The sequence below is a fragment of the Eleutherodactylus coqui genome, chromosome 6, assembly GCF_035609145.1.
Source record: "Eleutherodactylus coqui strain aEleCoq1 chromosome 6, aEleCoq1.hap1, whole genome shotgun sequence".
Classification (NCBI taxonomy): Eukaryota; Metazoa; Chordata; class Amphibia; order Anura; family Eleutherodactylidae; genus Eleutherodactylus; species Eleutherodactylus coqui.
In genome coordinates, this window is record NC_089842.1 from 28,597,817 (window position 1) to 28,621,941 (window position 24,125).

At 44.7% G+C, this 24,125-nt stretch overlaps 1 protein-coding gene across 1 annotated transcript in view; it reads right to left on the reverse strand.

The window, feature by feature from the left end:
• The window catches only part of LOC136633514 (glandular kallikrein-like), a 31,068-nt gene that overhangs the window by 3,058 nt on the left and 3,885 nt on the right, over positions 1 to 24,125 (reverse strand). Inside the window, exons 2-4 of the mRNA XM_066609275.1 lie at positions 13,185 to 13,341; positions 7,882 to 8,138; positions 4,209 to 4,345 (exon numbers count right to left, since the gene is read on the reverse strand). Of these exons, the coding sequence (XP_066465372.1) occupies positions 4,209 to 4,345; positions 7,882 to 8,138; positions 13,185 to 13,341 (551 nt within the window). The remainder of the gene's footprint in view (positions 1 to 4,208; positions 4,346 to 7,881; positions 8,139 to 13,184; positions 13,342 to 24,125) is intronic.

Below are 24,125 nucleotides of genomic sequence, written 5' to 3' on the forward strand. Positions count from 1 at the left end.
TGTCAGGTATATCAAGTTCACAAAAGACTCAGGGCGGACCAACGTGGAGGTTGCCTTGCGTGTTCTCTCACTCGTCTACTTTCCACACTGTTATGAAAGCTATGTAAAAGAAAATCTTTGTTGTCCATTGCAACAAATCACACAACAGCTTTCATTTTATCTCAGCAGTGCAAGGGCTAATGCCCACGGCCGGATATCTGCCGTGTGAAATGCGACCGAAATCCGCTACATTATGCTGCAGCTATTAGGTTCTATTACCCTTTGCAATCCACTGCCTGACGTCTAAAGTCATTATGATTTAGGGCTGTACAGCTCTGATGTTGAAAGACATCCGTCGGGGTTCTCTTACTGTATATTGCAAGCCTCTCTGCTGTCGGAGCCTATCCAATGTGTCACCTCATGCAGTACTGGCTTTAGCCAGCATATAGTGCCATTGTATAATGGCAGAAAAAGAGTAACCCCCTAGGAAAACCAGGTTACAAATTGGATTGGAAAGGGTTAAAACTACTAGCTCAATGTTCACACCGTTTATTTTATGCTTGAGAAAGACGTTGTGTAACGCCGAAACGCGTCGCATGAATAAAAACTGTTCAATTAACATATAGACCCCTGGTCTATGAAAATTTTTTAATCCCGGAGCGCGGGGAAACATTTTTCTGTTGTTGCTGACAAATATTCACACTGAGGAATTCTACCACGAAATTCTGCAGCATGAAATAAACTGCAGTATGTTCTAATTGCCGCGGAAAAACATGCGGCCAGCTTCCATTGTAGTCACTGTGAGCACAGTGGAAGTATCGCATGATTACGCGTCACTGACCACCGCTGGCACATCATGCGATGTACTGCGCATGCACGCTGGCTCGTTGGACAGGATTCAAGCTGCAGATCCGAAGATGTGAATATGGGAGACCTTTATAACAAAAAAATACCAGCCAAGGTAAAAGGGGGTATGATTAGGTCTGTAGCTTATAGCAACGTATATTTCTACCTTCATTATTCTAGTGGCGCTTAAAATAGCATTTTTTGGCTGAGATTTGGGGGGGGGCTTGAAATTAGGAGCCCTACCCAGAAAATAAGCCCTGACTGCATAAAAAGAAACAACTAATACTACATTACCTAAGAGACGCTGTGAGCTCCGGCGCATGTCTCCTAAGGTCCCTGGCAGACTTGCTTGCAGTTTTCCCCAGCCCTTCCTGGATTGGAAGTTTAAAATCCTCACCTCCAGGAAGGGCTGTGATTGGTTCACGAGAAATGCGGCTCTGCCAATGAGAGCCAGTGTTCAATGAACCAATCATAGCTATTCAGTTTCCGGTTAATTCATCATTTATCCTACTCAAAAGTGTCATTGGTCAATGATGGAATAGACCCTGGTCTACACCTCATTCGATGCAGCAGTAAAGTGGGTAAAGAGATATGGCAGGGGAGCAATGTTGGCAAAAATGGACATGGAATCGGCTTTCTGCCTTCTCCCACTACACCCCAAGAGTATTCGTCTATTTGGGTGTTACTCGGAATGGAAATATAACGCTGACAGATGCCTGCCCATGGGTTGAGCTATTTCGTGCTCATACTTCGAAGCGTTTAGCTCCATCATGGAATGGGTTGTAAAAGACACGTCCGGTATTTCTTTGGTAATCCGCTACTTGGATGATTGTTTTCTGCATAGGCCCTGCGAAAACTTCTCTTTGTGTGACTCCACTGGGGACAGTGCAGTGGATAGTGCAGCGCTTCAGGGTCCTGCTAGCCCTCGACAAGACGAAAGAACCGGCAACATATCTTAACTTGTTGGGAATCACCATTAATACAGAGGCAATAGAATGCAGACTGACGGCTGACATATTGCATGATCTACAGTGGCAGATGCATAAGGCTCGCCAAGCAAAAAAATCACACTGCGGGAACTATAATCATTGTTGGGGAAGCTTAATTTTGCTTGTCGGATAATGCCCATGGAAAGAGCCTTCTGCCGGAAATTGGCGGCCACCACATCGGGGGTAAAATCGCCTCATCATTTCATTCGACCTAGGGAAAGATCACAAGGCTGACTTAGAAGTGTGGTCGTCTTTTCTAGATCAATTTAATGGAAGGTCAGTATTGATGGATGGGGCGATTGAGAATTTTGACTGGGAGCTGTTCATGGATGCAGCTTGTAGCTCCAATTTTGGGGCTTACTTCCAAGGGCAATGTGCCTCGGACGGTGGCCAGAGGAATGGGAGGAGGCAGGACTGCTTAGAATTATATGGTGGTGTTGAAGCTGTTCCCCATTGTGGTACTAGCATCGCTGTGGGGTGACTGTTTCCACAACAAAAAAGTTAGATTTCACTGCAACTGGGGGGGGGGGGGGGTGTGCAGGTGATTAACAGTATGTCGGCATCCTTCCCCCCAGTTATCAGCCTGTTGCAACACTTGGTTTAGAAGCATTGTAACTCAATTGATGGGTAGTGGCAGTTCATGATAACTCAATTGCATACTCTCTTTCTCGGTTTCAGTGGGAGTGTTTCTGAATGTTGGCGCCAGAAGTGGAGGAGGAAGGGAGGATGTGCCCTCCACATCTTTGGCAATTGGTGTTGGTGTCTTGGTACTGCATGTTGGAGATAACTATCTGGGGAGGACACTATTTTGCGACATGTCGAGGGACATTAGGTACGATATCCTGCGCCTGCTGATGTCACATCCGGGTTTGATGGTGGTATGGTCAGAGATTGTACCACGTAAGACCTGATGCAATTCGAAGTCGGTGAAAAGTCTGAACAAAGCCCGGGCAAAGTTGAACTGTGAGGTTTCTAGGTTCGTGAACGAGATGCATCTAAATGAGGTGGGCATTAACCTGTGGGCGCTAGTGGTTCAGGAGGGAATTGAGAGAGCGTTGTTATTGGGGGGTGCGGCGCAGGCTTGAGGAATCAAGGGTGGGGTCCTTAGAGGTTGCATCGCGTCCTTCCCCTCATAGAGGGGGTATTCTTTATAGTGATTCGGGCCTGTCGCCTCTTGGCTCTGACAGAGTGGAGTCCTTGCAGAGTTGATGGATGGTCTAGTCCTGGAGTGGCTAGCCGGTCTCAGAGCCGTGAGGTAGGGCGGCTGGAGGCAAATTGGGATGGTCGCGTTTCCCAAGTAAGTTGGATTGTGTCGGGAAGCAGAAAATGGGAAATTGAGTCTCCTTACTCAGTTGGTATGCAGAGACAGGCATTAAATTTATATATATTTCCCAAAAATGCTGAGTCAACAGACTCTTGAGGATCCTGAGACCCCCTCCTCTTCCTGGTTTACGATTCGTTTTTTAACAATGTGCTAGAAATTTTGCGATAAGTTTGTTAATAATAAATTGCTGCTGTGGCCAAATTATCCAAAAAGAGTAATGAGTAGAGTTGAGCCAACGTACTATGTCGAGCTTGATGCTCGTTCGAGTATTAGCGTACTCGATGGTGCTCGTTTTTCGAACGAGCATCACGATGTGTTCGACCCAGTTTTTGGCTCCTCCCCACTGTGACGTGCCTGTTTTGGCCCCTCCACGCCGCGACACAGCATGTGTCAATGGCAAATATTTGGCAGGCAGAGAGAAAGAGAGAGCATTTAGGCGCTCGCTTATCTCTAGTAATAAGCACTTGTTGTCATTCCGCATGAAAAGAAAAGGGGTGTAGGGGGTTTTGGTAGATGCCTAGTCTACAGCAAAGAATGACTCGCTTATACCTGGGTCATGTGTTCACTTGTAAAATCAGCAGCATTCTAGCTTGCGAAACTACAACTCTCATCATGTCCATACAATTGTTCAGTTTATACTGGAAATTGTAGAATCACATGGTTAGAAATTCTGTAACACATGATGGGATGCCAATGATGCCTTGTTAAACTCGTATCATGTACACCAAAGCATTATATCCGTAATACTCAGGTACAATATATAAAGTTAACATGTTGTTTCAATAGTGTGGTAAATGTACAAAAAAATAGGGGCCCGCTGAGACTCTATCACCCAAAGGCCCACATTAACCTGGAGCCGGCCCGGATCTGACACTTATTCCCTTGGCCGCTACAGGGAGAGGGAGTCCAATTATTTTCAAGGACAGATTGGGTTCCATCTAATCAGGAAATATTTGAAAAGAACAAATCATGGGTTTAATTATTTGCTATAGCGGCAACCTAATTCCAGAGGCTGCAATCATTCTCGAACTGGGGAAGGGCGCTCTTTCATCTTATTGCCTAAATGTTACCTGGCAAGAAACTTTGCTTCCATCACGGACTTCAGCACAGAACATGTTCTCAATTATGCTGTCATCATACAACTGCTCACAGTCAGCGTCAGGAAGAGTGGTAACATTCTGACACATCAGGACATCGGCTAGGGTCTCTGATAGCAAGAAAACAGAGAGAAAGCCGTAAGGCAGAGCAACATACAATAACTCCAAAAATACTGTTGCTCTCTTATTGTAGTACTTTTTAAAAAGGATAGGACGACCATCATTACATTCTTGTACATAGGGGACAGTATTATAGTAGTTATATTCTTGTACATAGGGGGCAGTATTATAGCAGTTATAGTCTTGTACATAGGGGGCAGTATTATAGTAGTTATATTCTTGTACATAGGAGCACTATTATAGTAGTTATATTCTTGTACATAGGGAGCAGTATTATAGTAGTTATATTCTTGTACATAGGGGCAGTATTATAGTAGTTATATTCTTGTACATAGGGGGCAGTATTATAGTAGTTATATTCTTGTACATAGGGGGCAGTATTATAGTAGTTATATTCTTGTACATAGGGGCAGTATTATAATAGTTATATTCTTGTACATAGGGAGCAGTATTATAGTAGTTATATTCTTGTACATAGAGGCAGTATTATAGTAGTTATATTCTTGTACATAGGGGGCAGTATTATAGTAGTTATATTCTTGTACATAGGAGGCGGTATTATAGTAGTTATATTCTTGTACATAGGAGCAGCATTATAGTAGTTATATTCTTGTACATAGGGGCCAGTATTATAGTAGTTATATTCTTGTACATAGGAGGCAGTATTATAGTAGTTATATTCTTGTACATAGGAGGCAGTATTATAGTAGTTATATTCTTGTACATACGGAGCAGTGTTATAGTAGTTATATTCTTGTACATAGGGGACAGTATTATAGTAGTTATATTCTTGTTCATAGGGTGCAGTATTATATTACTTATATTTGTGTACATAGCAGGCAGTATTATATTAGTTATATTCTTGTACATAGAAGCAGTATTATAGTAGTTATATTCTTGTACATAGGAGGCAATATTACAGTAGTTATATTTTCTACATAGAGCACAGTATTGTAGTATTTATATTCTTGCACATAGGGGGCAGTATTATAGTAGTTATATTCATGTACATGGGGGGCAGTATTATATTTGATATATTATTGTACATAGGAGCAGTATAATAGTAGTTATATTCTTTTACATAGGAGAAGTATTATAGTGGTTATATTTCTGAACAGAGGGGGCAGTATTTTAGTAGTTATATTCTTGTACATAGGAGGCAGTTTTATAAAAGTTATGTTCTGGTACATAGGGGGCAGTATTATAGTGGTTATATTCTTTTACATAGGGGGGCAGTATTATAGAAGTTATATTCTTGTACATAGGAGGCAGTATTATAGTAGTTATATTCTTGTACATAAGGGGGCACTATAATAGTAGTTATATTCTTGTACATAACGGGCAGTATTATAGTAGCTATATTCTTTTACTTAGGGGGCACTATTATAGTAGTTGTATACTCTTACATAGGGGGGAAGTATTATAATAGTTATATTCTTGGACGCAGTGTGCAGTATAATAGTAGATATATTCTCATTAAGAGGAAGTGATGTTATATTAGTTATATTGTTGCGCATGGGTCTGCATTATAGTAGTTATAGTCTTGTACACATGAGGTAGTATTGTAGTAGCTACATTTATTAGTAGTTATATTATATTAGTTTTATTCTTATACAGAGCAGGCAATATTATATTAGTCATTTTTTTGTACATAGAAGCAGTGTTATATTAGTTATATTCTTGTAGATAGGAGGCAGTATTATAGTAGTTATATTCTTGTACATAGGGGGCAGTATTATAGTAGTTATATTCTTGTACGTTGGGGCAGTATTATATTAGACATATTCTTGTACATATGAGCAGTATAATAGTAGCTATATTCTTGTACATAGGAGCAGTATTATAGTAGTTATATTTCTGAACATAGGGGGCAGTGTTATAGTAGTTATATTCTTGTACATCAGAGGCAATATTATAATAGTTATGTTTTAGTACATAGGGGGCAATAATCTAGTAGTTATAATCTTGTACATAGAGGCAGTATTATAGTAGTTATATTCTTGTACATAGGGGGCAGTATTATAGTAGTTATATTCTTGTACAAAGAAGCAGTATTATAGTAGTTATATTCTTGTACATAGGCAGCAGTATTATAGTAGTTATATTCTTGTACATAGGGGGCAGTATTATAGTAGTTATATTCTTGTACATAGAAGCAGTATTATAGTAATTATATTCTTGTGCAAAGGGGGCAATATTACAGTAGTTATATTTTCTACATAGAGGGTAGTATTGTAGTATTTATATTCTTGTACATAGGTGGCAGTATCATCGAATAAGTTTTTTTTCTTGTACATGGGGGCAGTATTATATTAGATATGTTCTTGTACATAGGAGCAGTATAATAGTAGTTATAGTCTTGTACATAGGAGCAATATTATAGTAGTTATATTCTTGTACATAGGGGGCAGTATTATACTAGTTATATTTTTGTACATAGGGGACAGTATTATAGTAGTTATATTCTTGTACATAGGGGGCAGTATTATAGTAGTTATATTCTTGTACATAGAGGGCAGTATTATAGTAGTTATATTCTTGTACATAGCGGACAGTATTATAGTAGTTATATTTTTGTACATAGGAACAGTATTATAGTAGTTATATTCTTGTACATAGGAGCTGTATTATAGTAGTTATATTTTTGTACATTGGAACAGTATTATAGTAGTTATAATCTTGTACATAGGAGCAGTATTATAGTAGTTATATTCTTGTATATAGTGGGCAGTATTATAGTAGTTATATTCTTGTACATAGGGGACAGTATTATAGGAGTTATATTCTTGTACATGGTGGGCAGTATTATAGTAGTTATATTCTGGTACATGGTGGGCAGTATTATAGTAGTTATATTCTTGTACATAGGAGCAGTATTATAGTAGTTATATTCTTGTACATAGGAGCAGTATTATAGTAGTTATATTCTTGTACATAGGGGGCAGTATTATAGTAGTTATATTCTTGTACATAGGGGACAGTATTATAGGAGTTATATTCTTGTACATGGGGGGCAGTATTATAGTAGTTATATTCTTGTACATAGGGGGCAGTATTATAGTAGTTGTATTCTTGTACATAGGGGTAGTATTATAGTACTTATTTTCTTGTACATAGGAGGCAGTATTATAGTCATTATATTCTTGTACATAGGGGCAGCAGTATACTAGTTATATTCTTGTACATAGGGGTAGTATTATAGTAGTTATATTCCTGTTCATGAGAGCAGTATGATAGTAGTTATGTGGTACGAGAACATAGAAAAATTAATATACTTCAACTGCTGTTGCTTCCTTGTTATGAGCCAGAAAGTTTAAGTATATTAAAGTCTTTTCTGCTATTCCTCTAAACTCCCATTATTGTAATTGCATATCTTGAACATAGGGGGCAGTTTTATAGTTATATAGCTTTGTACATAGCGGGCAGTATTATAGTAATATAGTCTTGTATATAAGAAGTAGCTTTATGATAGCTGCAATTCTGAAATTGTGCCATCTGTGTTAAATCTTTGTATATATGATGTTACCATCTGGGCAGCTGGTGATCACTCCCCATCCTGAGATTAGACAGTTGGCATAATCCTCTACTGGTTCAGTGGCTAAGGAGATGGCTTTGACATTGTCATTAAGTTTAGCTGGTGATGCCAGTTTCAGTAACATTATGTCATAAAAGTCTGACCACATGTTGTAATTCTCATGTGGACACAGCTTTGTAGCGTACGTTAACTGTTCTGTTTCTTCATCCACATTCAGATTATGATCCCCAAGTAGAACATCAATGAACCTATTGAACAAAATTTAATAGGTGATGAGGTTGTAGTTATGTTCACAAGAGATAGTAGGTAGTTTGATTTCATCTGTGGTATAAAGATCCAGCAGAAGTGAGATTACATACGAGGGCAGCTATATCATGGAAGAAATAATTCAGCTTTAGAGTATGAAAGTGGTATTCTGGGACATTACTATTGATGACCTATTCTCAGTTCATCAGTAGTTGATATACCACATTGGATCCTTGCCCATATCAAGCCAGCTGTCATTGCAAATAGAGCCAGAATCAGATAGTTCTGTGTGTAGTGCAGCTGTCAGGTTGGTAATGCAGACAGAACTTCCATTGAATGCTATTATAAGGATCTTGTGCAGGTTTCTCTTGTAACCCGAGAGGACAGATTGCGTAGTCAGAAGAAAGCCGGAGGTCAGTAATGGGTAATATCTGTTGCAGTACGAAGGAGCAAGCACATAGCGTAGTCAGAGAGAAGCCAGAGGTCAGTAACAGTAGTAGCAGTTCAGTTCAGAGGAGCAGGCAATTGGTGGAGCTTGACTATAAGCTGGGAGCTCAATAATTACACAATGAGGGAGCTGCAAGGCCAGGCTTAAACAGTGTGCCTAATCAAGGGAATGGGGCGGATCCAGACAGGGAAACCGAAACTGGATCAAACAGGAGAAAGGACTATACTACAAATCAGCAGGGGAGCTGTCTTGCAAGATAGATAGCTCAACAGAAAGAGCTGCTGCTGGAGCGCAGAAGTTCCCAGGTTCAAGTCCTGACAGCTATGCAATACCAATACTCTACATTATGTACCAGGCCCGGATTTAAGCAAGGGCAGCATGGGTGGCCAAGTGAAATGAAAAAAAAAGGAAATTCCGTTCTTAATCTCTAATTCCAAAAATGTAAGTTATTTGTGTAAAAAATAATAATTCTACATAATTTCTAGTTTTAAACGTCCCGCTCAGTCAAGTTGCATAGTTAGTTACAGCATGATGGCGTATGCCTGATTTCCGAAGTCGGCCGCACACAGACTTGAAATACGCCATCAGTGGTAACAGCATGGGCTGTGATGGTAGTTTACTAGTGGTATATAGCTGGAGTTAGGATTGTGATTCATGTATCATGAGTGGCAAAGTTCCTCATGTATATGAAAGTGGTGCTGCAAAACCAAGAATGTGCCAAGGAACAGGAACAACTTTTACGTAAAACTTGCTCTTTTAGTGACTTTTTTAGTGCAGAAAGCACAGTTACCCAAGAAATACCTGAGGACAGTCCACAGTCAACTAACTCAGGTCCTGGAGAAACAGAAAAGGATCAGGAATTCTCAGGTAACATGGAAAATGAAAATGAGACGAGCCTGGAAGATTAAACAGGTAAACAGCAGAATAAAGTGGATGAAGAGGAGACTGATGACCTGGCCGAGATCGAAAGCACCAATATGACTGAGGCTCCCTCCCCTCATTACCGGACACCACGGCGGCAGGGTGGAATATGAAGCATCATGGACCCTGCCAGTTAAAGATGTGAGAGTGAGCAGTAGGAGGTATTACGAACTAGTGTGAATGCACTACTACCCCCTACATTGCAAAAGCTTAAATCCCTGGTTAGGGTGGGGATAAATGGACTCACAGGATTGTCATAAAGTTAGCACAATGGCGCAATAGTTTAAGTTATGCAGGGCCTTGTAGGGGTTGAGTGTTATGATATTATACTATGTTACTATGATGCAATATGCATGTAGTAACGTGTAATGTAGTTATGCAATGTAAGTTGTTGATGATGATATGTCTATGACAGTCAATGTAATGGCGCGGTGAGGCACATGACACAGAGCTGCTGTTTGCTGTAACACGGGAGCTAAACCTCCAGAATTAACATATACCCCCTCTAGAGTTTAGTGACTTCTGAGACATATGTACACAATCTGCGAGTTAGGACACAATGATATATATGTATGTAACGGCTACACAGCAAATATGAGACAAAAGACTATGAGGAGCGCCATGTCCCTTGCTGCTGCCAGAAGGAACTGATGAAGTAACGGAGATGTTAGTGTCAGTGAGAGATGCAGTGTGATGAGAGTACACTTCGTGTTGCAAACAATATAAAGTACTGTTGCTTCAAGAGTACTATCGCTTAGACATAGAGTTTATGCTTCCAGTTTATTATGCAACGTGAAAAATACACAAACCCTCCTATGGAGAACAATTACTGTTTATTACGCAAAAGTTCAGTAAAGGTTATATTTTGTAAAATTGTGCTGCGTCTGCTTCCGTCTGTCATTACCGCACCATCCTGAACCTGTGTCGCACCACCAGCTGTGTGACAACTAGAGATGAGCGAGCACCAAAATGCTCGGGTGCTCGTTACTCGGGACGAAATTTTCGCGATGCTCGAGGGTTCGTTTCGAGTAACGAACCCCATTGAAGTCAATGGGCAACCCGAGCATTTTTGTATATCGCCGATGCTCGCTAAGGTTTTCATGTGTGAAAATCTGGGCAATTCAAGAAAGTGATGGGAACGACACAGCAACGGATAGGGCAGGCGAGGAGCTACATGTTGGGCTGCATCTCAAGTTCCCAGGTCCCACTATTAAGCCACAATAGCGGCAAGAGTGCCCCCCCCCCCCGCACTGTCAGCATAAAGATCGTTCTCCTCTGCCACAGCTGTAACAGCTGTGGAAGAGAAGAACGATGTTAGCCCATTGAATTCAATGGAGCCAGCAATACAGCAGGTTCCACTGAAAGCAATGGGCTGCCGGCGAGCGCGGGATGAATTGTCGGGAATGGCTTAAATATATAAGCCCTTCCCTGCAATTCATCCAGAAATGTGTTACAATAAAAATATATACCGTATATACCGGCGTATAAGGCGACGGAGCGTATAAGACGACCCCCCCAAATGTCACAGTGACCCCCCAATGATGTCATTGAATGGCTGTGATTGGCTGAAGGCACGTGTGTTTTCTGGAGGCGGGGATTTCAAGCCCTGCGTCCAGAAAGCAATGCTCTGCCGGGGACCAGGAGGGAGCGACAGCCTGCAGCAGCACCGCAGAACGCCGGGGGAAGTGAGTAATGATTTTTATTCTTTGCTCCGCTGTATTCCCTGCGTATAAGGTGACAGTTGGGGGGTCGTCTTATACGCCCCGTCGCCTTATACGCCGGTATATACGGTATATATTTTTATTGTAACACATTTCTGGATGAATTGCAGGGAAGGGCTTATATATTTAAGCCCTTCCCGACAATTCATCCCGCGATCGCCGGCAGCCCATTGCTTTCAGTGGAACCTGCTGTATTGCCGGCTCCATTGAATTAAATGGGCAAACATCGTTCTTCTCTGCCATAGCTGTTACAGCTGTGGCAGAGAAGAATGATTTGTCTTCTATATGTTCTCAATGGGGTCGGCGCTGCTGCCGCCGGTCCCATTGAGCGCATATAGAGAAGAGAACAGGAATCGCAGATCGCAGTTAGGTGCGATCTGCGATTTCTATGGCCTAAGAAGGACCGTTGGGGTTCTTGAAGCCTAAAATAACTCCTAACACTCTCCCTATAGCAGCTCCGGCATCAACAGCACTTTCCCTAAAGTATGTCAGAATGCATCTGTGGCGAGCCGTGGGCGGGCAGATTTTAATACTCGGGTGACACCTAATCTCGCCATCCACTCACTGCAGGGGGGTGGTATAGGGCTTGAACGTCGCAGGGGGAAGCTGTAATGCCTTCCCTGTCTTTCTATTGGCCAGAAAAGTGCGCTAATTTTTCAGGGAAGAAAATGAAAGTAACTCGAACATCACGTGGTACTCGTCTCGAGTAACGAGCATCTCGAACACCCTAATACTCGAACGAGTATCAAGCTCGGACGAGTATGCTCGCTCATCTCTAGTGACAACCTCTCCTGAGGATAGGTCATCAATTGTAAAGTCCCATACAACCCCTTTAATTAAGAATTCAGCTCTGCTACATGAGCTGTTAGAAAGTACAATATAACTTTGTACTTTCAATATGTAGTCTTTGCCATGTATAATTTTACTTTCTGGGCAAGAAAAATGAAAAACATACATACAGAATGGGAGGAATTAAGCTAAGCAGCAACACATGTGAAAAACACTTGGGTATACTAATAGATCACAGACTGAACATGAGTCTACAGTGTGATGCAGCAGCAAAAAAGGCAAACACAATTCTGGGATGTTTTAAGAGAGGCATAAAGACTAGATCACGTGAGGTAATTATCCCCCGCTACTAGAGATGAGCAAACGTGCTCGTTTAGGACAATTACTCGATCGATCATCGCTTTTTTCGAGTAACTGCCTACTCGGGCGTAAAGATTCGGGGGGGCGGGGGGGTGGAGCAGGGGGTAGCAGTGGGGAAGAGGGGGGAACTCTCTCTCTTTCCCCCACACTCCCCCCCGCAATTCCCCACTCACCCCCGGTGCCCCCCAAATCTTTTCACCCGATTAGGCAGTTACTCGAAAAAAGCGATGCTCGATCGAGTAATTGTCCTAAACAAGCACGTTCGCTCATCTCTACCCGCTACCCTTCCTTAGTTAGACCTCATCTGGAATATTGTGTCCAGTTCTGGGCACCCCACTTTAAAAAGACATGGACAAACATAGGCAAGCTCAGAGAAGAGTTACCAAGATGGTGAGCGGTCGGCAAATCATGTCCTATGAGGAACAGTTTGGCTTGCAAACAAGTAGTCTAAGAGGAGACTTAATAGCTGTCTACAAATATCTGAAGGGCTGGTACAGTGCAGAGGGATCAGCTAATTTACATTTGCAAGAGGAAAGACTAGACGCAATGGGATGAAATTGAAAGGAAGAAGACACAGATTAGATTATAGACAGTGAGGGTGATCAATGAGTGAAACAGGTTGCCAAGAGAGGTGGTGAGTTCTACTTCAATGGAAGTCTTCAAACAAAGGCTGGACAAATATCTGTCTGGGATGATTTAGTGATCTCGCACTGAGCAGGGGGTTGGACCCGATGACCCTGGAGGTCCCTTCCAACTCTACTATTTTATAATTCTAACCAGCAGGTAAAGCATATATACGTGACACTTACATTGTATCGCAATGAGCTGCTGTCAAAACCCAGGATTCATTTATGAGCACTCCTCCACAGATAAGTCTACCATAAAAGTAGAGCCCCACATGCCACGGCTGTGAATTTGGAACGCATTCCTTACCTCCTATAATCCGCTCTATGGAATAAGCCTTCACTAGAAAAAATAGAGGATGATGCAAGGATAAAGATCAGGCAAAGAAAAGACATAGCTCAGTTTATAGACTTTTATAGCATTTTAATTGCTTACAGTATAAAGTCTGGATTTTGCCCTTGAAAATCTGCTTCACATCAGGATATCAGGGAGCTTAGATTCACTTCATTTTTAAAATATTTTAATTAGTCATATATGAAATAAATCACAAACCCATTCCTGGTCTACAATCATAGACATGATAAGGATGCTTAATAGAGATGAGCGAGCACCAAAATGCTCGGGTGCTCGTTACTCGGGATGAAATTATCGCAATGCTCGAGGGTTCGTTTCGAGTAACGAACCCCATTGAAGTCAATGGGCGACCCGAGCATTTTTGTATATCGCCGATGCTCGTTAAGGTTTTCGTTTGTGAAAATCTGGGCAATTCAAGAAAGTGATGGGAACGACACAGCAACGGATAGGGCAGGCGAGGAGCTACATGTTGGGCTGCATCTCAAGTTCCCAGGTCCCACTATTAAGCCACAATAGCGGCAAGAGTGCCCCCCCCCCCCACAACTTTTACTTCTGAAAAGCCCTCATTAGCAATGCATACCTTAGCTAAGCACCACACTACCTCCAACAAAGCACAATCACTGCCTGCATGACACTCCGCTGCCACTTCTCCTGGGTTACATGCTGCCCAACCCCCCCGCACGACCCAGTGTCCACAGCGCACACCAAAGTGTCCCTGCGCAGCCTTCAGCTGCCCTCATGCCACACCACCCTCATGTCTATTTATAAGTGCGTCTGCCATGAGGAGGAACCGCAAGCACACACTGCAGAGGGTTGGCACGGCTAGGCAGCGACCCTCTTTAAAAGGGGCGGGGCGATAGTCCACAATGCTGTACAGAAGCAATGAGAAATCCAGTCCTGTGCCACCTCCATCAGGAGCTGCACACGTGGGCATAGCAATGGGGAACCTATGTGCCACACACTATTCATTCTGTCAAGGTGTCTGCATGCCCCAGTCAGACCGCGTTTTTTTATAAATAGGCACAGGCAGGTACAACTGCGCAATGGGAATTCCGTGTGCACCCACAGCATGGGTGGCTCCCTGGAACCCACCGGCTGTACATAAATGTATCCCATTGCAGTGCCCTGAACAGCTGAGGTAACGTCCGATTAAATGTAGGTGGGCTTCGGCCCATACTGCATGCCCCAGTCAGACTGGGGTTCTTTAGAAGTAGACGCATGCAGTTACAACTCCCTGTGGACCCACAGCATGGGTGGCTCCCTGGAACCCACTGGTGGTACATAAATGTATCCCATTGCAGTGCCCAACACAGCTGATGTAACATCAGCTTTAATGCAGGTGGGCAAAAAATTAATTGGATTACACTGTAGGCGAGGGCCCCAAAAAATTGGTGTACCAACAGTACTAATGTACGTCAGAAAAATTGCCCATGCCCAACCAAAAGGGCAGGTGAAACCCATTAATCGCTTTGGTTAATGTGGCTTAATTTGTAACTAGGCCTGGAGGCAGCCCAGTTAAAATAAAAATTGGATCAGGTGAAAGTTTCAACGCTTTAATGAGCATTGAAACGTATAAAAATTATTTACAAAAATTATATGACTGAGCCTTGTGGCCCTAAGAAAAATTGCCCGTTCGGCGTGATTACGTCAGGTTTCAGGAGGAGGAGCAGGAGGAGGAGGAGGAATATTATTCACAGATAGAAGAAGCAAAAAGGTCCCCGTTTTGGATGGTGATAGAGAACAATGCTTCCATCCGCGGGTGCAGCCTACGTATTGTTTAGGTATCGCTGCTGTCCGCTGGTGGAGAAGAGAAGTCTGGGGAAATCCAGGCTTTGTTCATCTTGATGAGTGTAAGCCGGTCGGCACTGTCGGTTAACAGGCGGGTACGCTTATCTGTGATGATTCCCCCAGCCGCACTAAACACCCTCTCTGACAAGACGCTAGCCACAGGACAAGCAAGCACCTCCAGGGCATACAGCGCGAGTTCAGGCCACGTGTCCAGCTTCGACACCCAGTAGTTGTAGGGAGCAGAGGCGTCACGGAGGACGGTTGTGCGATCGGCTACGTACTCCCTCACCATCCTTTTACAGTGCTCCCGCCGACTCAGCCTTGACTGGGGAGCGGTGACACAGTCTTGCTGGGGAGCCAGAAAGCTGTCAAAGGCCTTAGAGAGTGTTCCCCTGCCTGTGCTGTACATGCTGCCTGATCTCTATGCCTCCCCTGCTACCTGGTTCTCGGAACTGCGCCTTCGGCCACTAGCGCTGTCGGATGGGAATTTTACAATCAGTTTGTCCGCCAGGGTCCTGTGGTATAGCATCACTCTCGAACCCCTTTCCTCTTCGGGTATGAGAGTGGAAAGGTTCTCCTTATACCGTGGGTCGAGCAGTGTGTACACCCAGTAATCCGTAGTGGCCAGAATGCGTGTAACGCGAGGGTCACGAGAAAGGCATCCTAACATGAAGTCAGCCATGTGTGCCAGGGTGCCTGTATGCAACACATGGCTGTCCTCACTAGGAAGATCACTTTCAGGATCCTCCTCCTCCTCAGGCCATACACGCTGAAAGGATGACAGGAAAGCAGCATGGGTACCCTCAGCAGTGGGCCAAGCTGTCTCTTCCCCCTCCTCCTCATCCTCCTCATGCTCCTCCTCCTCCTCCTCAACGCGTTGAGATATAGACAAGAGGGTGCTCTGACTATCCAGCGACATACTGTCTTCCCCCGCCTCTGTTTCCGAGCGCAAAGCGTCTGCCTTTATGCTTTGCAGGGAACTTCTCAAGAGGCATAGCAGAGGAATGGTGACGCTAATGATTGCAGCATCGCCGCTCACCATCTGGGTAGACTCCTCAAAGTTTCCAAGGACCTGGCAGATGTCTGCCAACCAGGCCCATTCTTCTGTAAAGAATTGAGGAGGCTGACTCCCACTGCGCCGCCCATGTTGGAGTTGGTATTCCACTATAGCTCTACGCTGCTCATAGAGCCTGGCCAACATGTAGAGCGTAGAGTTCCACCGTGTGGGCACGTCGCACAGCAGTCGGTGCACTGGCAGATGAAACCGATGTTGCAGGGTGCGCAGGGTGGCAGCGTCCGTGTGGGACTTGCGGAAATGTGCGCAGAGCCGGCACACCTTTCCGAGCAGGTCTGACAAGCATGGGTAGCTTTTCAGAAAGCGCTGAACCACCAAATTAAAGACGTGCGCCAGGCATGGCACGTGCGTGAGGCTGCCGAGCTGCAGAGCCACCACCAGGTTACGGCCGTTGTCACACACGACCATGCCCGGTTGGAGGCTCAGCGGCGTAAGCCAGCGGTCGGTCTGCTCTGTTAGACCCTGCAGCAGTTCGTGGGCCGTGTGCCTCTTATCTCCTAAGCTGAGTAGTTTCAGCATGGCCTGCTGACGCTTGCCCACCGCTGTGCTGCCACGCCGCGCGACACCGACTGCTGCCGACGTGCTTCTGCTGACACATCTTGATTGCGAGACAGAGGTTGCGGAGGAGGAGGGTGGTTTAGTGGAGGAAGCATACACCGCCGCAGATACCACCACCGAGCTGTCGCCCGCAATTCTGGGGGTGGTTAGGACGTGAGCGGTCCCAGGCTCTGACTCTGTCCCAGCCTCCACTAAATTCACCCAATGTGCCGTCAGGGAGATATAGTGGCCCTGCCCGCCTGTGCTTGTCCACGTGTCTGTTGTTAAGTGGACCTTGGCAGTAACCGCGTTGGTGAGGGCGCGTACAATGTTGTGGGAGACGGGGTCGTGCAGGGCTGGGACGGCACATCGGGAAAAGTAGTGGCGACTGGGAACTGAGTAGCGCGGGGCCGCCGCCATCATACTTTTGAAAGCCTCCGTTTCCACAACCCTATACGGCAGCATCTCCAGGCTGATCAATTTGGCTATGTGCACGTTTAACGCTTCAGCATGTGGGTGCGTGGCGGCGTACTTGCGCTTGCGCTCCAACACTTGCGCTAGCGACGGCTGGACGGTGCGTTGACAGACATTGGTGGATGGGGCCGAAGACAGCGGAGGTGAGGGTGTGGGTGCAGGCCAGGAGACGGTAGTGCCTGTGTCCTGAGAGGGGGGGTTGGATCTCAGTGGCAGGTTGGGGCACAGGGGGAGAGACAGCGGTGCAAACCGGAGGCGGTGAATGGCCTTCGTCCCACCTTGTGGGGTGCTTGGCCATCATATGTCTGCGCATGCTGGTGGTGGTGAGGCTGGTGGTGGTGTCTCCCCGGCTGATCTTGGCGCGACACAGGTTGCACACCACTGTTCGTCGGTCGTCTGCACTCTCAGTGAAAAACTGCCAGACCTTTGAGCACCTCGGCCTCTGCAGGGTGGCATGGCGCGAGGGGCGCTTTGGGAAACAGTTGGTGGATTATTCGGTCTGGCCCTGCCTCTACCCCTGGACACCGCACTGCCTCTTGCAACCTGCCCTGCTGCTGCCCTTGCCTCCCCCTCTTAAGACCTGTCCTCAGTAGGCGTAGCAAACCAGGTGGGGTCAGTCACCTCATCGTCCTGCTGCTCTTCCTCTGAATCCTCTGTGCGCTCCTCCCTCGGACTTACTGCCCTTACTACTACCTCACTGATAGACAACTGTGTCTCATCGTCATCGTCCTCCTCACCCCCTGAAAGGTCTTGAGACAGTTGCCGGAAGTCCCCAGCCTCATCCCCCGGACCCCGGGAACTTTCCAAAGGTTGGGCATCGGTCACGACAAACTCCTCCAATGGGAGAGGATTCGGAACCCTTGCTGCCCATTCTGGGCAGGGGCCCGGGAACAGTTCCTGGGAGTCTGCCTGCTCCTCAGAATGTGTCATTGTAATGGAGTGAGGAGGCTGGGAGGAAGGAGGAGCAGCAGCCAGAGGATTCAGAGTTGCAGCAGTGGATGGCGCAGAACTCTGGGTGGTCGATAGATTGCTGGATGCACTTTCTGCAATCCATGACAGGACCTGCTCACACTGCTCATTTTCTAATAAAGGTCTACCGCGTGGACCCATTAATTGTGAGATGAATGTGGGGACGCCAGAAACGTGCCTCTCTCCTAATCCCGCAGCAGTCGGCTGCGATACACCTGGATCAGGAGCTCGGCCTGTGCCCACACCCTGACTTGGGCCTCCGCGTCCTCGCCCGCGTCCACGTCCTATAGGCCTACCCATACCCCTCAGCATGGTGTATTACCAGTAGTGCAGAAACAGAACGCTGTAATTAAATGTGCCGCTTATTGGCCTGTGGTTGGAGGCTGACTTCGCTTACGGAACGCACAGCAGAGCCAGGAAAGAATTCTGCGCAAGCCTGCTGTAACACTTAGCTGGCTGCGTATGAATTAGGACAACTACCCCCAGCACAGACCCAGTACACTGAGGACAGTCACAGGCAGCCCAAATAGATTTTTTTTCCTAAATGTTTTTGGAAAGGCCCACTGCCTATATACACTGTATATGTCTTCTCTCTCTGCGTCACCACTACTGGCCCTGGAGTATGTAAAATAACTGCAGACTGTTGCACTGTGGACTGGAATACAGCGGTGATGTAACAGCCAACACAGAGCCAGGAAATAATTTTGCGCAAGCCTGCTGTAACACTTAGCTGGCTGTGTATGAATTAGGACAACTACCCCCAGCACAGACCCAGTACACTGAGGACAGTCACAGGCAGCCCAAATAGATTTTTTGCAGGGCCCAATGCTCTGCACGGTCTATATACAAAAAAAAAATGTGCAACACTGCAAAAAGCAGCCTCCACACTACTGCACACGGTTAGATGTGGCCCTAAGAAGGACCGTTGGGGTTCTTGAAGCCTAAAATACTCCTAACACTCTCCCTATAGCAACTCAAGCAAGACAGCACTTTCCTTGATCTCTGTCAGAACGCATCTGTGGCGAGCCGCGGGAGGGGCCGATTTTTATACTCGGGTGACACCTGATCTCCCCAGCCACTCACTGCAGGGGGGTGGTATAGGGCTTGAACGTCGCAGGGGGTAGTTGTAATGCCTTCCCTGTCTTTCTATTGACCAGAAAAGCGCGCTAACATCTCAGAGATGAAAGTGAAAGTAACTCGAACATCGCATGGTACTCGTCACGAGTAACGAGCATCTCGAACACGCTAATACTCGAACGAGTATCAAGCTTGGACGAGTACGTTCGCTCATCTCTAATGCTTAACACTCATCTATCATATATCTCTCATGTTCATAGCCCTAACATTTTACCAGAACCCATGCACCAACACAGAGCCATATATCCCTGTAATAGTAGAATATATGCTGCTTTAATATAATTGTTTCCTATATGATTTACATTCGTAGTCCCTAATAACTTCACCAATATGAGTAACATTAAATGCATTTCCATATGTTTCACCCTAGGATATCAGGGAGCTTAGTATGATCTCACAGATCTGTCTGTAAAGACATGCTATTTTGGAATTAAGTAATTGTGAAATTAAGTTTTCCAGATTTTATATACTTTATTTCTCAATTCTCGCTATTTTTAAGATCCCAGATGCTGTCAGTGGAAGGAAACCTGCGAAAAAAATTTTGAGTCACCACCATCAAGCATTAAGGTATGCTCACATGGGTGCGATCCTCTTTAGATTTTGCAGTGTTGATTCTAGCTCACAATGATGTAAATCTGCAACTGATAAATACACTCCAACACAAGAATAGAAATATGCATACTTTTTAATGAAAATTCATAAAATACATAAAAGATGGCACAGAAACTCACACAAAGCCACCTCAAAAGTATAATCAATCACAAAACATAATCAAAAGGGTATGATATCAGTATCTGGATAGTAAAGTGCAAGTGCAAATGTGCGATAAAACCAGTGCGAAACATATGTCGGCGCGCAGCTGTCATCCGGGTCTGTACTCTCTGTTATGTCATTACAGGTTACTTATGAGGCAGTTTTCCTATGTCATGTTGCACTTTACTAATCAGTTACTGGTAGAGCACCTTTTTAATGTTTTGTGATTCATTATTCCAGTGTTGTGGCTTCACATTAGTTTCTGTATTGTCTTTTATGTATTAAAGGGGTTGTCCCGCGCCGAAACGTTTTTTTTTTTTTTCAATAGCCCCCCCGTTCGGCGCGAGACAAACCCGATGCAGGGGTTAAAAAAGAAAACCGGACAGTGCTTACCTGAATCCCCGCGCTCCGGTGACTTCTTACTTACCTAGTGAAGATGGCCGCCGGGATCTTCACCCTCGGTGGACCGCAGGTCTTCTGTGCGGTCCATTGCCGATTCCAGCCTCCAGATTGGCTGGAATCGGCACGGGGCGGAGCTACGAGGAGCCGCTCTCCGGCACGAGCGGCCCCATTCAGAATAGAAGAAGACCAGACTGCGCAAGCGCGTCTAATCCGGCGATTAGACGCTGAAAATTAGACGGCACCATGGAGACGAGGACGCCAGCAACGGAGCAGGTAAGTGAATAACTTCTGTATGGCTCATAATTAATGCACGATGTACATTATAAAGTGCATTAATATGGCCATACAGAAGTGTATAGACCCACTTTGTTTCGCGGGACAACCCCTTTAAGCATTTTCATATCGAAGTCTGCATATTTGTACTTTTGTTGGAGAGTATTTATCTGTAGGTGTACGGTATTGGTTTTTTATACACTCCAGTTGATATATTTGTGTACATTTTTATGCTCTAGTACATTTTTCGATTGTATATAAGTCCGCAACTGAGTCGTAGATTTCTGCTGCTACATGTGGAATTATTGAGGAAATCTACATGCAGATTGTAGGCACCATGGGGCACAACTGCTTAGACCAGCATTTCATATATAAGTCTAAATAACCTATACTCTAAGAGCAACACATAATAACTCCTTCCCACCCCAGGATGTAAATGTATGTCCTTTGGATGGCACAAGTTCAGCTGATGCCTGCTATTAACCCTTTACATGCCATGATCAACATTGATTGCAGCATATAAAGTGTTCAAAGAGGTAGAGGACTCTGTGAGATCATTGGCCCACAGCCACGAAATTGCCAAGAGCCGATGGGTTGCCATAGGAACCAGATGCCAGACAAAGAGGCCTGGTCTGATTTGATCGCTTTGATAAGTGATAATACATTGCAGTACAGAAGTATTGCAATGTATTATAAGTGAAATCATAAAATCGCAAGTTCAAATCCTCTACGGGAACCTAAAAATATATTTTTGTACACTTTCCTCTCTTTGCTTATAAAAATAGAAAAGAAAAATGTTTGCTATCGTAACCTTAACAATCTATACAATAATTTGAACACATTTTTGTCCTACATGTCCAATGCTCTAGAAAAATAAAAATAAAAAAAGAGGCAAAATACTTTTATAGTTCATTTCGCCACACAAAAAATGCAATAAAAGTGATAAGAGAAGCCATAGGTACCCCAAAATGGTACCAATAAAAACTGTAGCTTGTTACACAAAAAGTAAGCTCTCACAGAGCTCCATCAATAAAATAAGAAAGTTAAGGGATTAAAACAATGCAAATAAAATACTTTCAATTGTGCAAAAGTAGAAGAACCTTTTTATATATATATAATTTTTTTTTTTGTGCTCCAAAAAAATAACAAAAATACAATGGCAGAATTAATGTGGTTTTTCTCCAAAAAAATGAAAGTTAGGCAATACACTATATACACCCAAAAAATGGTAGCAAAAACAGCTACAACTCGCTACACAAAAAACAAGCCCTCAGGCCGCTTTCACACAGCTGAGAAAGCCGTGTGAGATTTGTGCCTTTTTTGAATGGAGTCAATCGCAGAAATAATCTTCGGTGTGTTCCACATTTTCACGTTCATCAGAATGCATCGCCCATTGTTTACAATCGGACAGGAAAACACATTGCTACTCTACTGAAGTAATGGGGGCATTTTTGACAGAAAAACATCTCATATCTGTAGGTAAATCACACGTTGGTGAGCGTGATATCGGGCCGAGGCTGCGATACTCTGGGGTTAAAAGGCACAAACCTATCTAAACATTCATGTGCCAGATGGAAGCCTATACCAGCTATGGTCTTTGCTGTAATGTACGTCAGTTTCTGGCATACGTTATAGCAAACCTGATGAGCTGTGTGTGGCCACGCCCCTGCAAGGTAGGCCCCACCCACTTTTTGAAAAGTAGTGGGTCCCAGTGTAAAATCCCTAAAGGTCAAAATATTGGCAGATGCACAAAAACTTGTGTTATCTGTATGCCAGAAATCTGGTGTACAAAGAATAATAGATATGCCCTAATATATACATGTAAGCTAAGGGTTAGGCAGGCGTGGACAAAGACATCAGGGGTGCCTTGTCCAAGAACTGTGTATAGGCCCCTTGCGCTAACATTATGGCCCCATTTTAGAGCACCTCCCTTCCGTCACTATTATAACCTACATATCATTATTTGCTGTGAAATTCATTAGCTTATAGGGTTGCCCAAGATTTTTTTAAATGGCTGATTTCTTCTAAAAACAGCGCCACACCTGTTTAGAGGTTGTTTGTGGCATTACAGCTCAACCCCATCCACTTCTACCAGACACAACCCACGGACAGGGGTGGCGCTGTTCCTAGCGCCAGGTTTATATAATACTGGACAACCGCTTTGGGACCTTTCACACGGGCAGGGCGCAGCCAAATCTGCAGCTGCGGAATTCCACACCAATATCCACAGGTCTAACTGCGGATTTTGTTGCGGAATTGCAGGTGAGTTTTAAGCCATTCTCAATTCTGCATCGAATTCCGCAGGTAGGCTGCAGATGTTGGTGCCAAATTTACCGCGGCTTGCAGTGCGTCATGCAGACTATTCCGTCTCGTGACAAAGGTCCCTCTAACTGCTTACATGCCATCTAATAGACAGTAGGAGCCACTTTTAAGGTGACAATGGGACCTGTACATACTGGGAAGCGCTATGTCCACCCCTGGTAAATCCACTCCATCCCTATATAGATAATATCTCACCATCTCACCTGCGGACCCCAGCAGAGCCGCCACAAGTAGCAGTAACATCTCTGATGACTGAGGGGATTTCTCCAGCACTTTCCTATATAACCAGAGCTTTTGGTGAATTATTAACCTTCGGGGTTTGTATCTCCGGCTCTTCACAAGGTCCAAGTAGAACTTCCTGCAGAAGTCGGAATGTTCCCCACCACAGTCATGATTAATGTGGACCTCATGGAGGGCTGCCGCCTCGGTCTCCCTCTTCCTACAGACATTGGCAACGGCTAAATGAGCTTGAAAATTGACAACTAATTTTCTAATCCAGAAATGAGCGCAGAGAAGTTGTCACCTCTCTTCCCCCACTCCTCAGTCAGGACAAGAGGAGTTGTGTATCTAAGGCCCCCGCACACCAGCATATATTGGGCTGTGTCCTGTACATCCCTATTAGAGGCACAGTGATGTTTTTCACGTGGACCATCACACGTCCCAATCCTGTCCGTCCCACATGCATGTTCATGTGTGGTCTTTGTGTAAACCGGACAGCACACAGACTTGCATCCATGTGCTGTCTGATGCGAGTTGCACCCAAGTCTTTCAGGCGCAACATGAACACAAGGGTGCCTAGCCCAACTAGAAGTGTGCATTACAATCAGCGCCAGCAGCAGCTCAGTCATCAGTTAGAAGGCTGCATTTTCACGGGCGAATTCCCCGCAGAATTGCTGTGCGTTGCGAGATGCGCAAAAATCGTACAGGAAAAGAATCCCTTGTTTTTATTGGCTACATTTACATGTGCAACTTACTGCGCTGCGAGGAGAAGCGTTACGAGAGAAGAATGGCAGCGTGTCCTATTTTTGAGGAATTCTGTTGA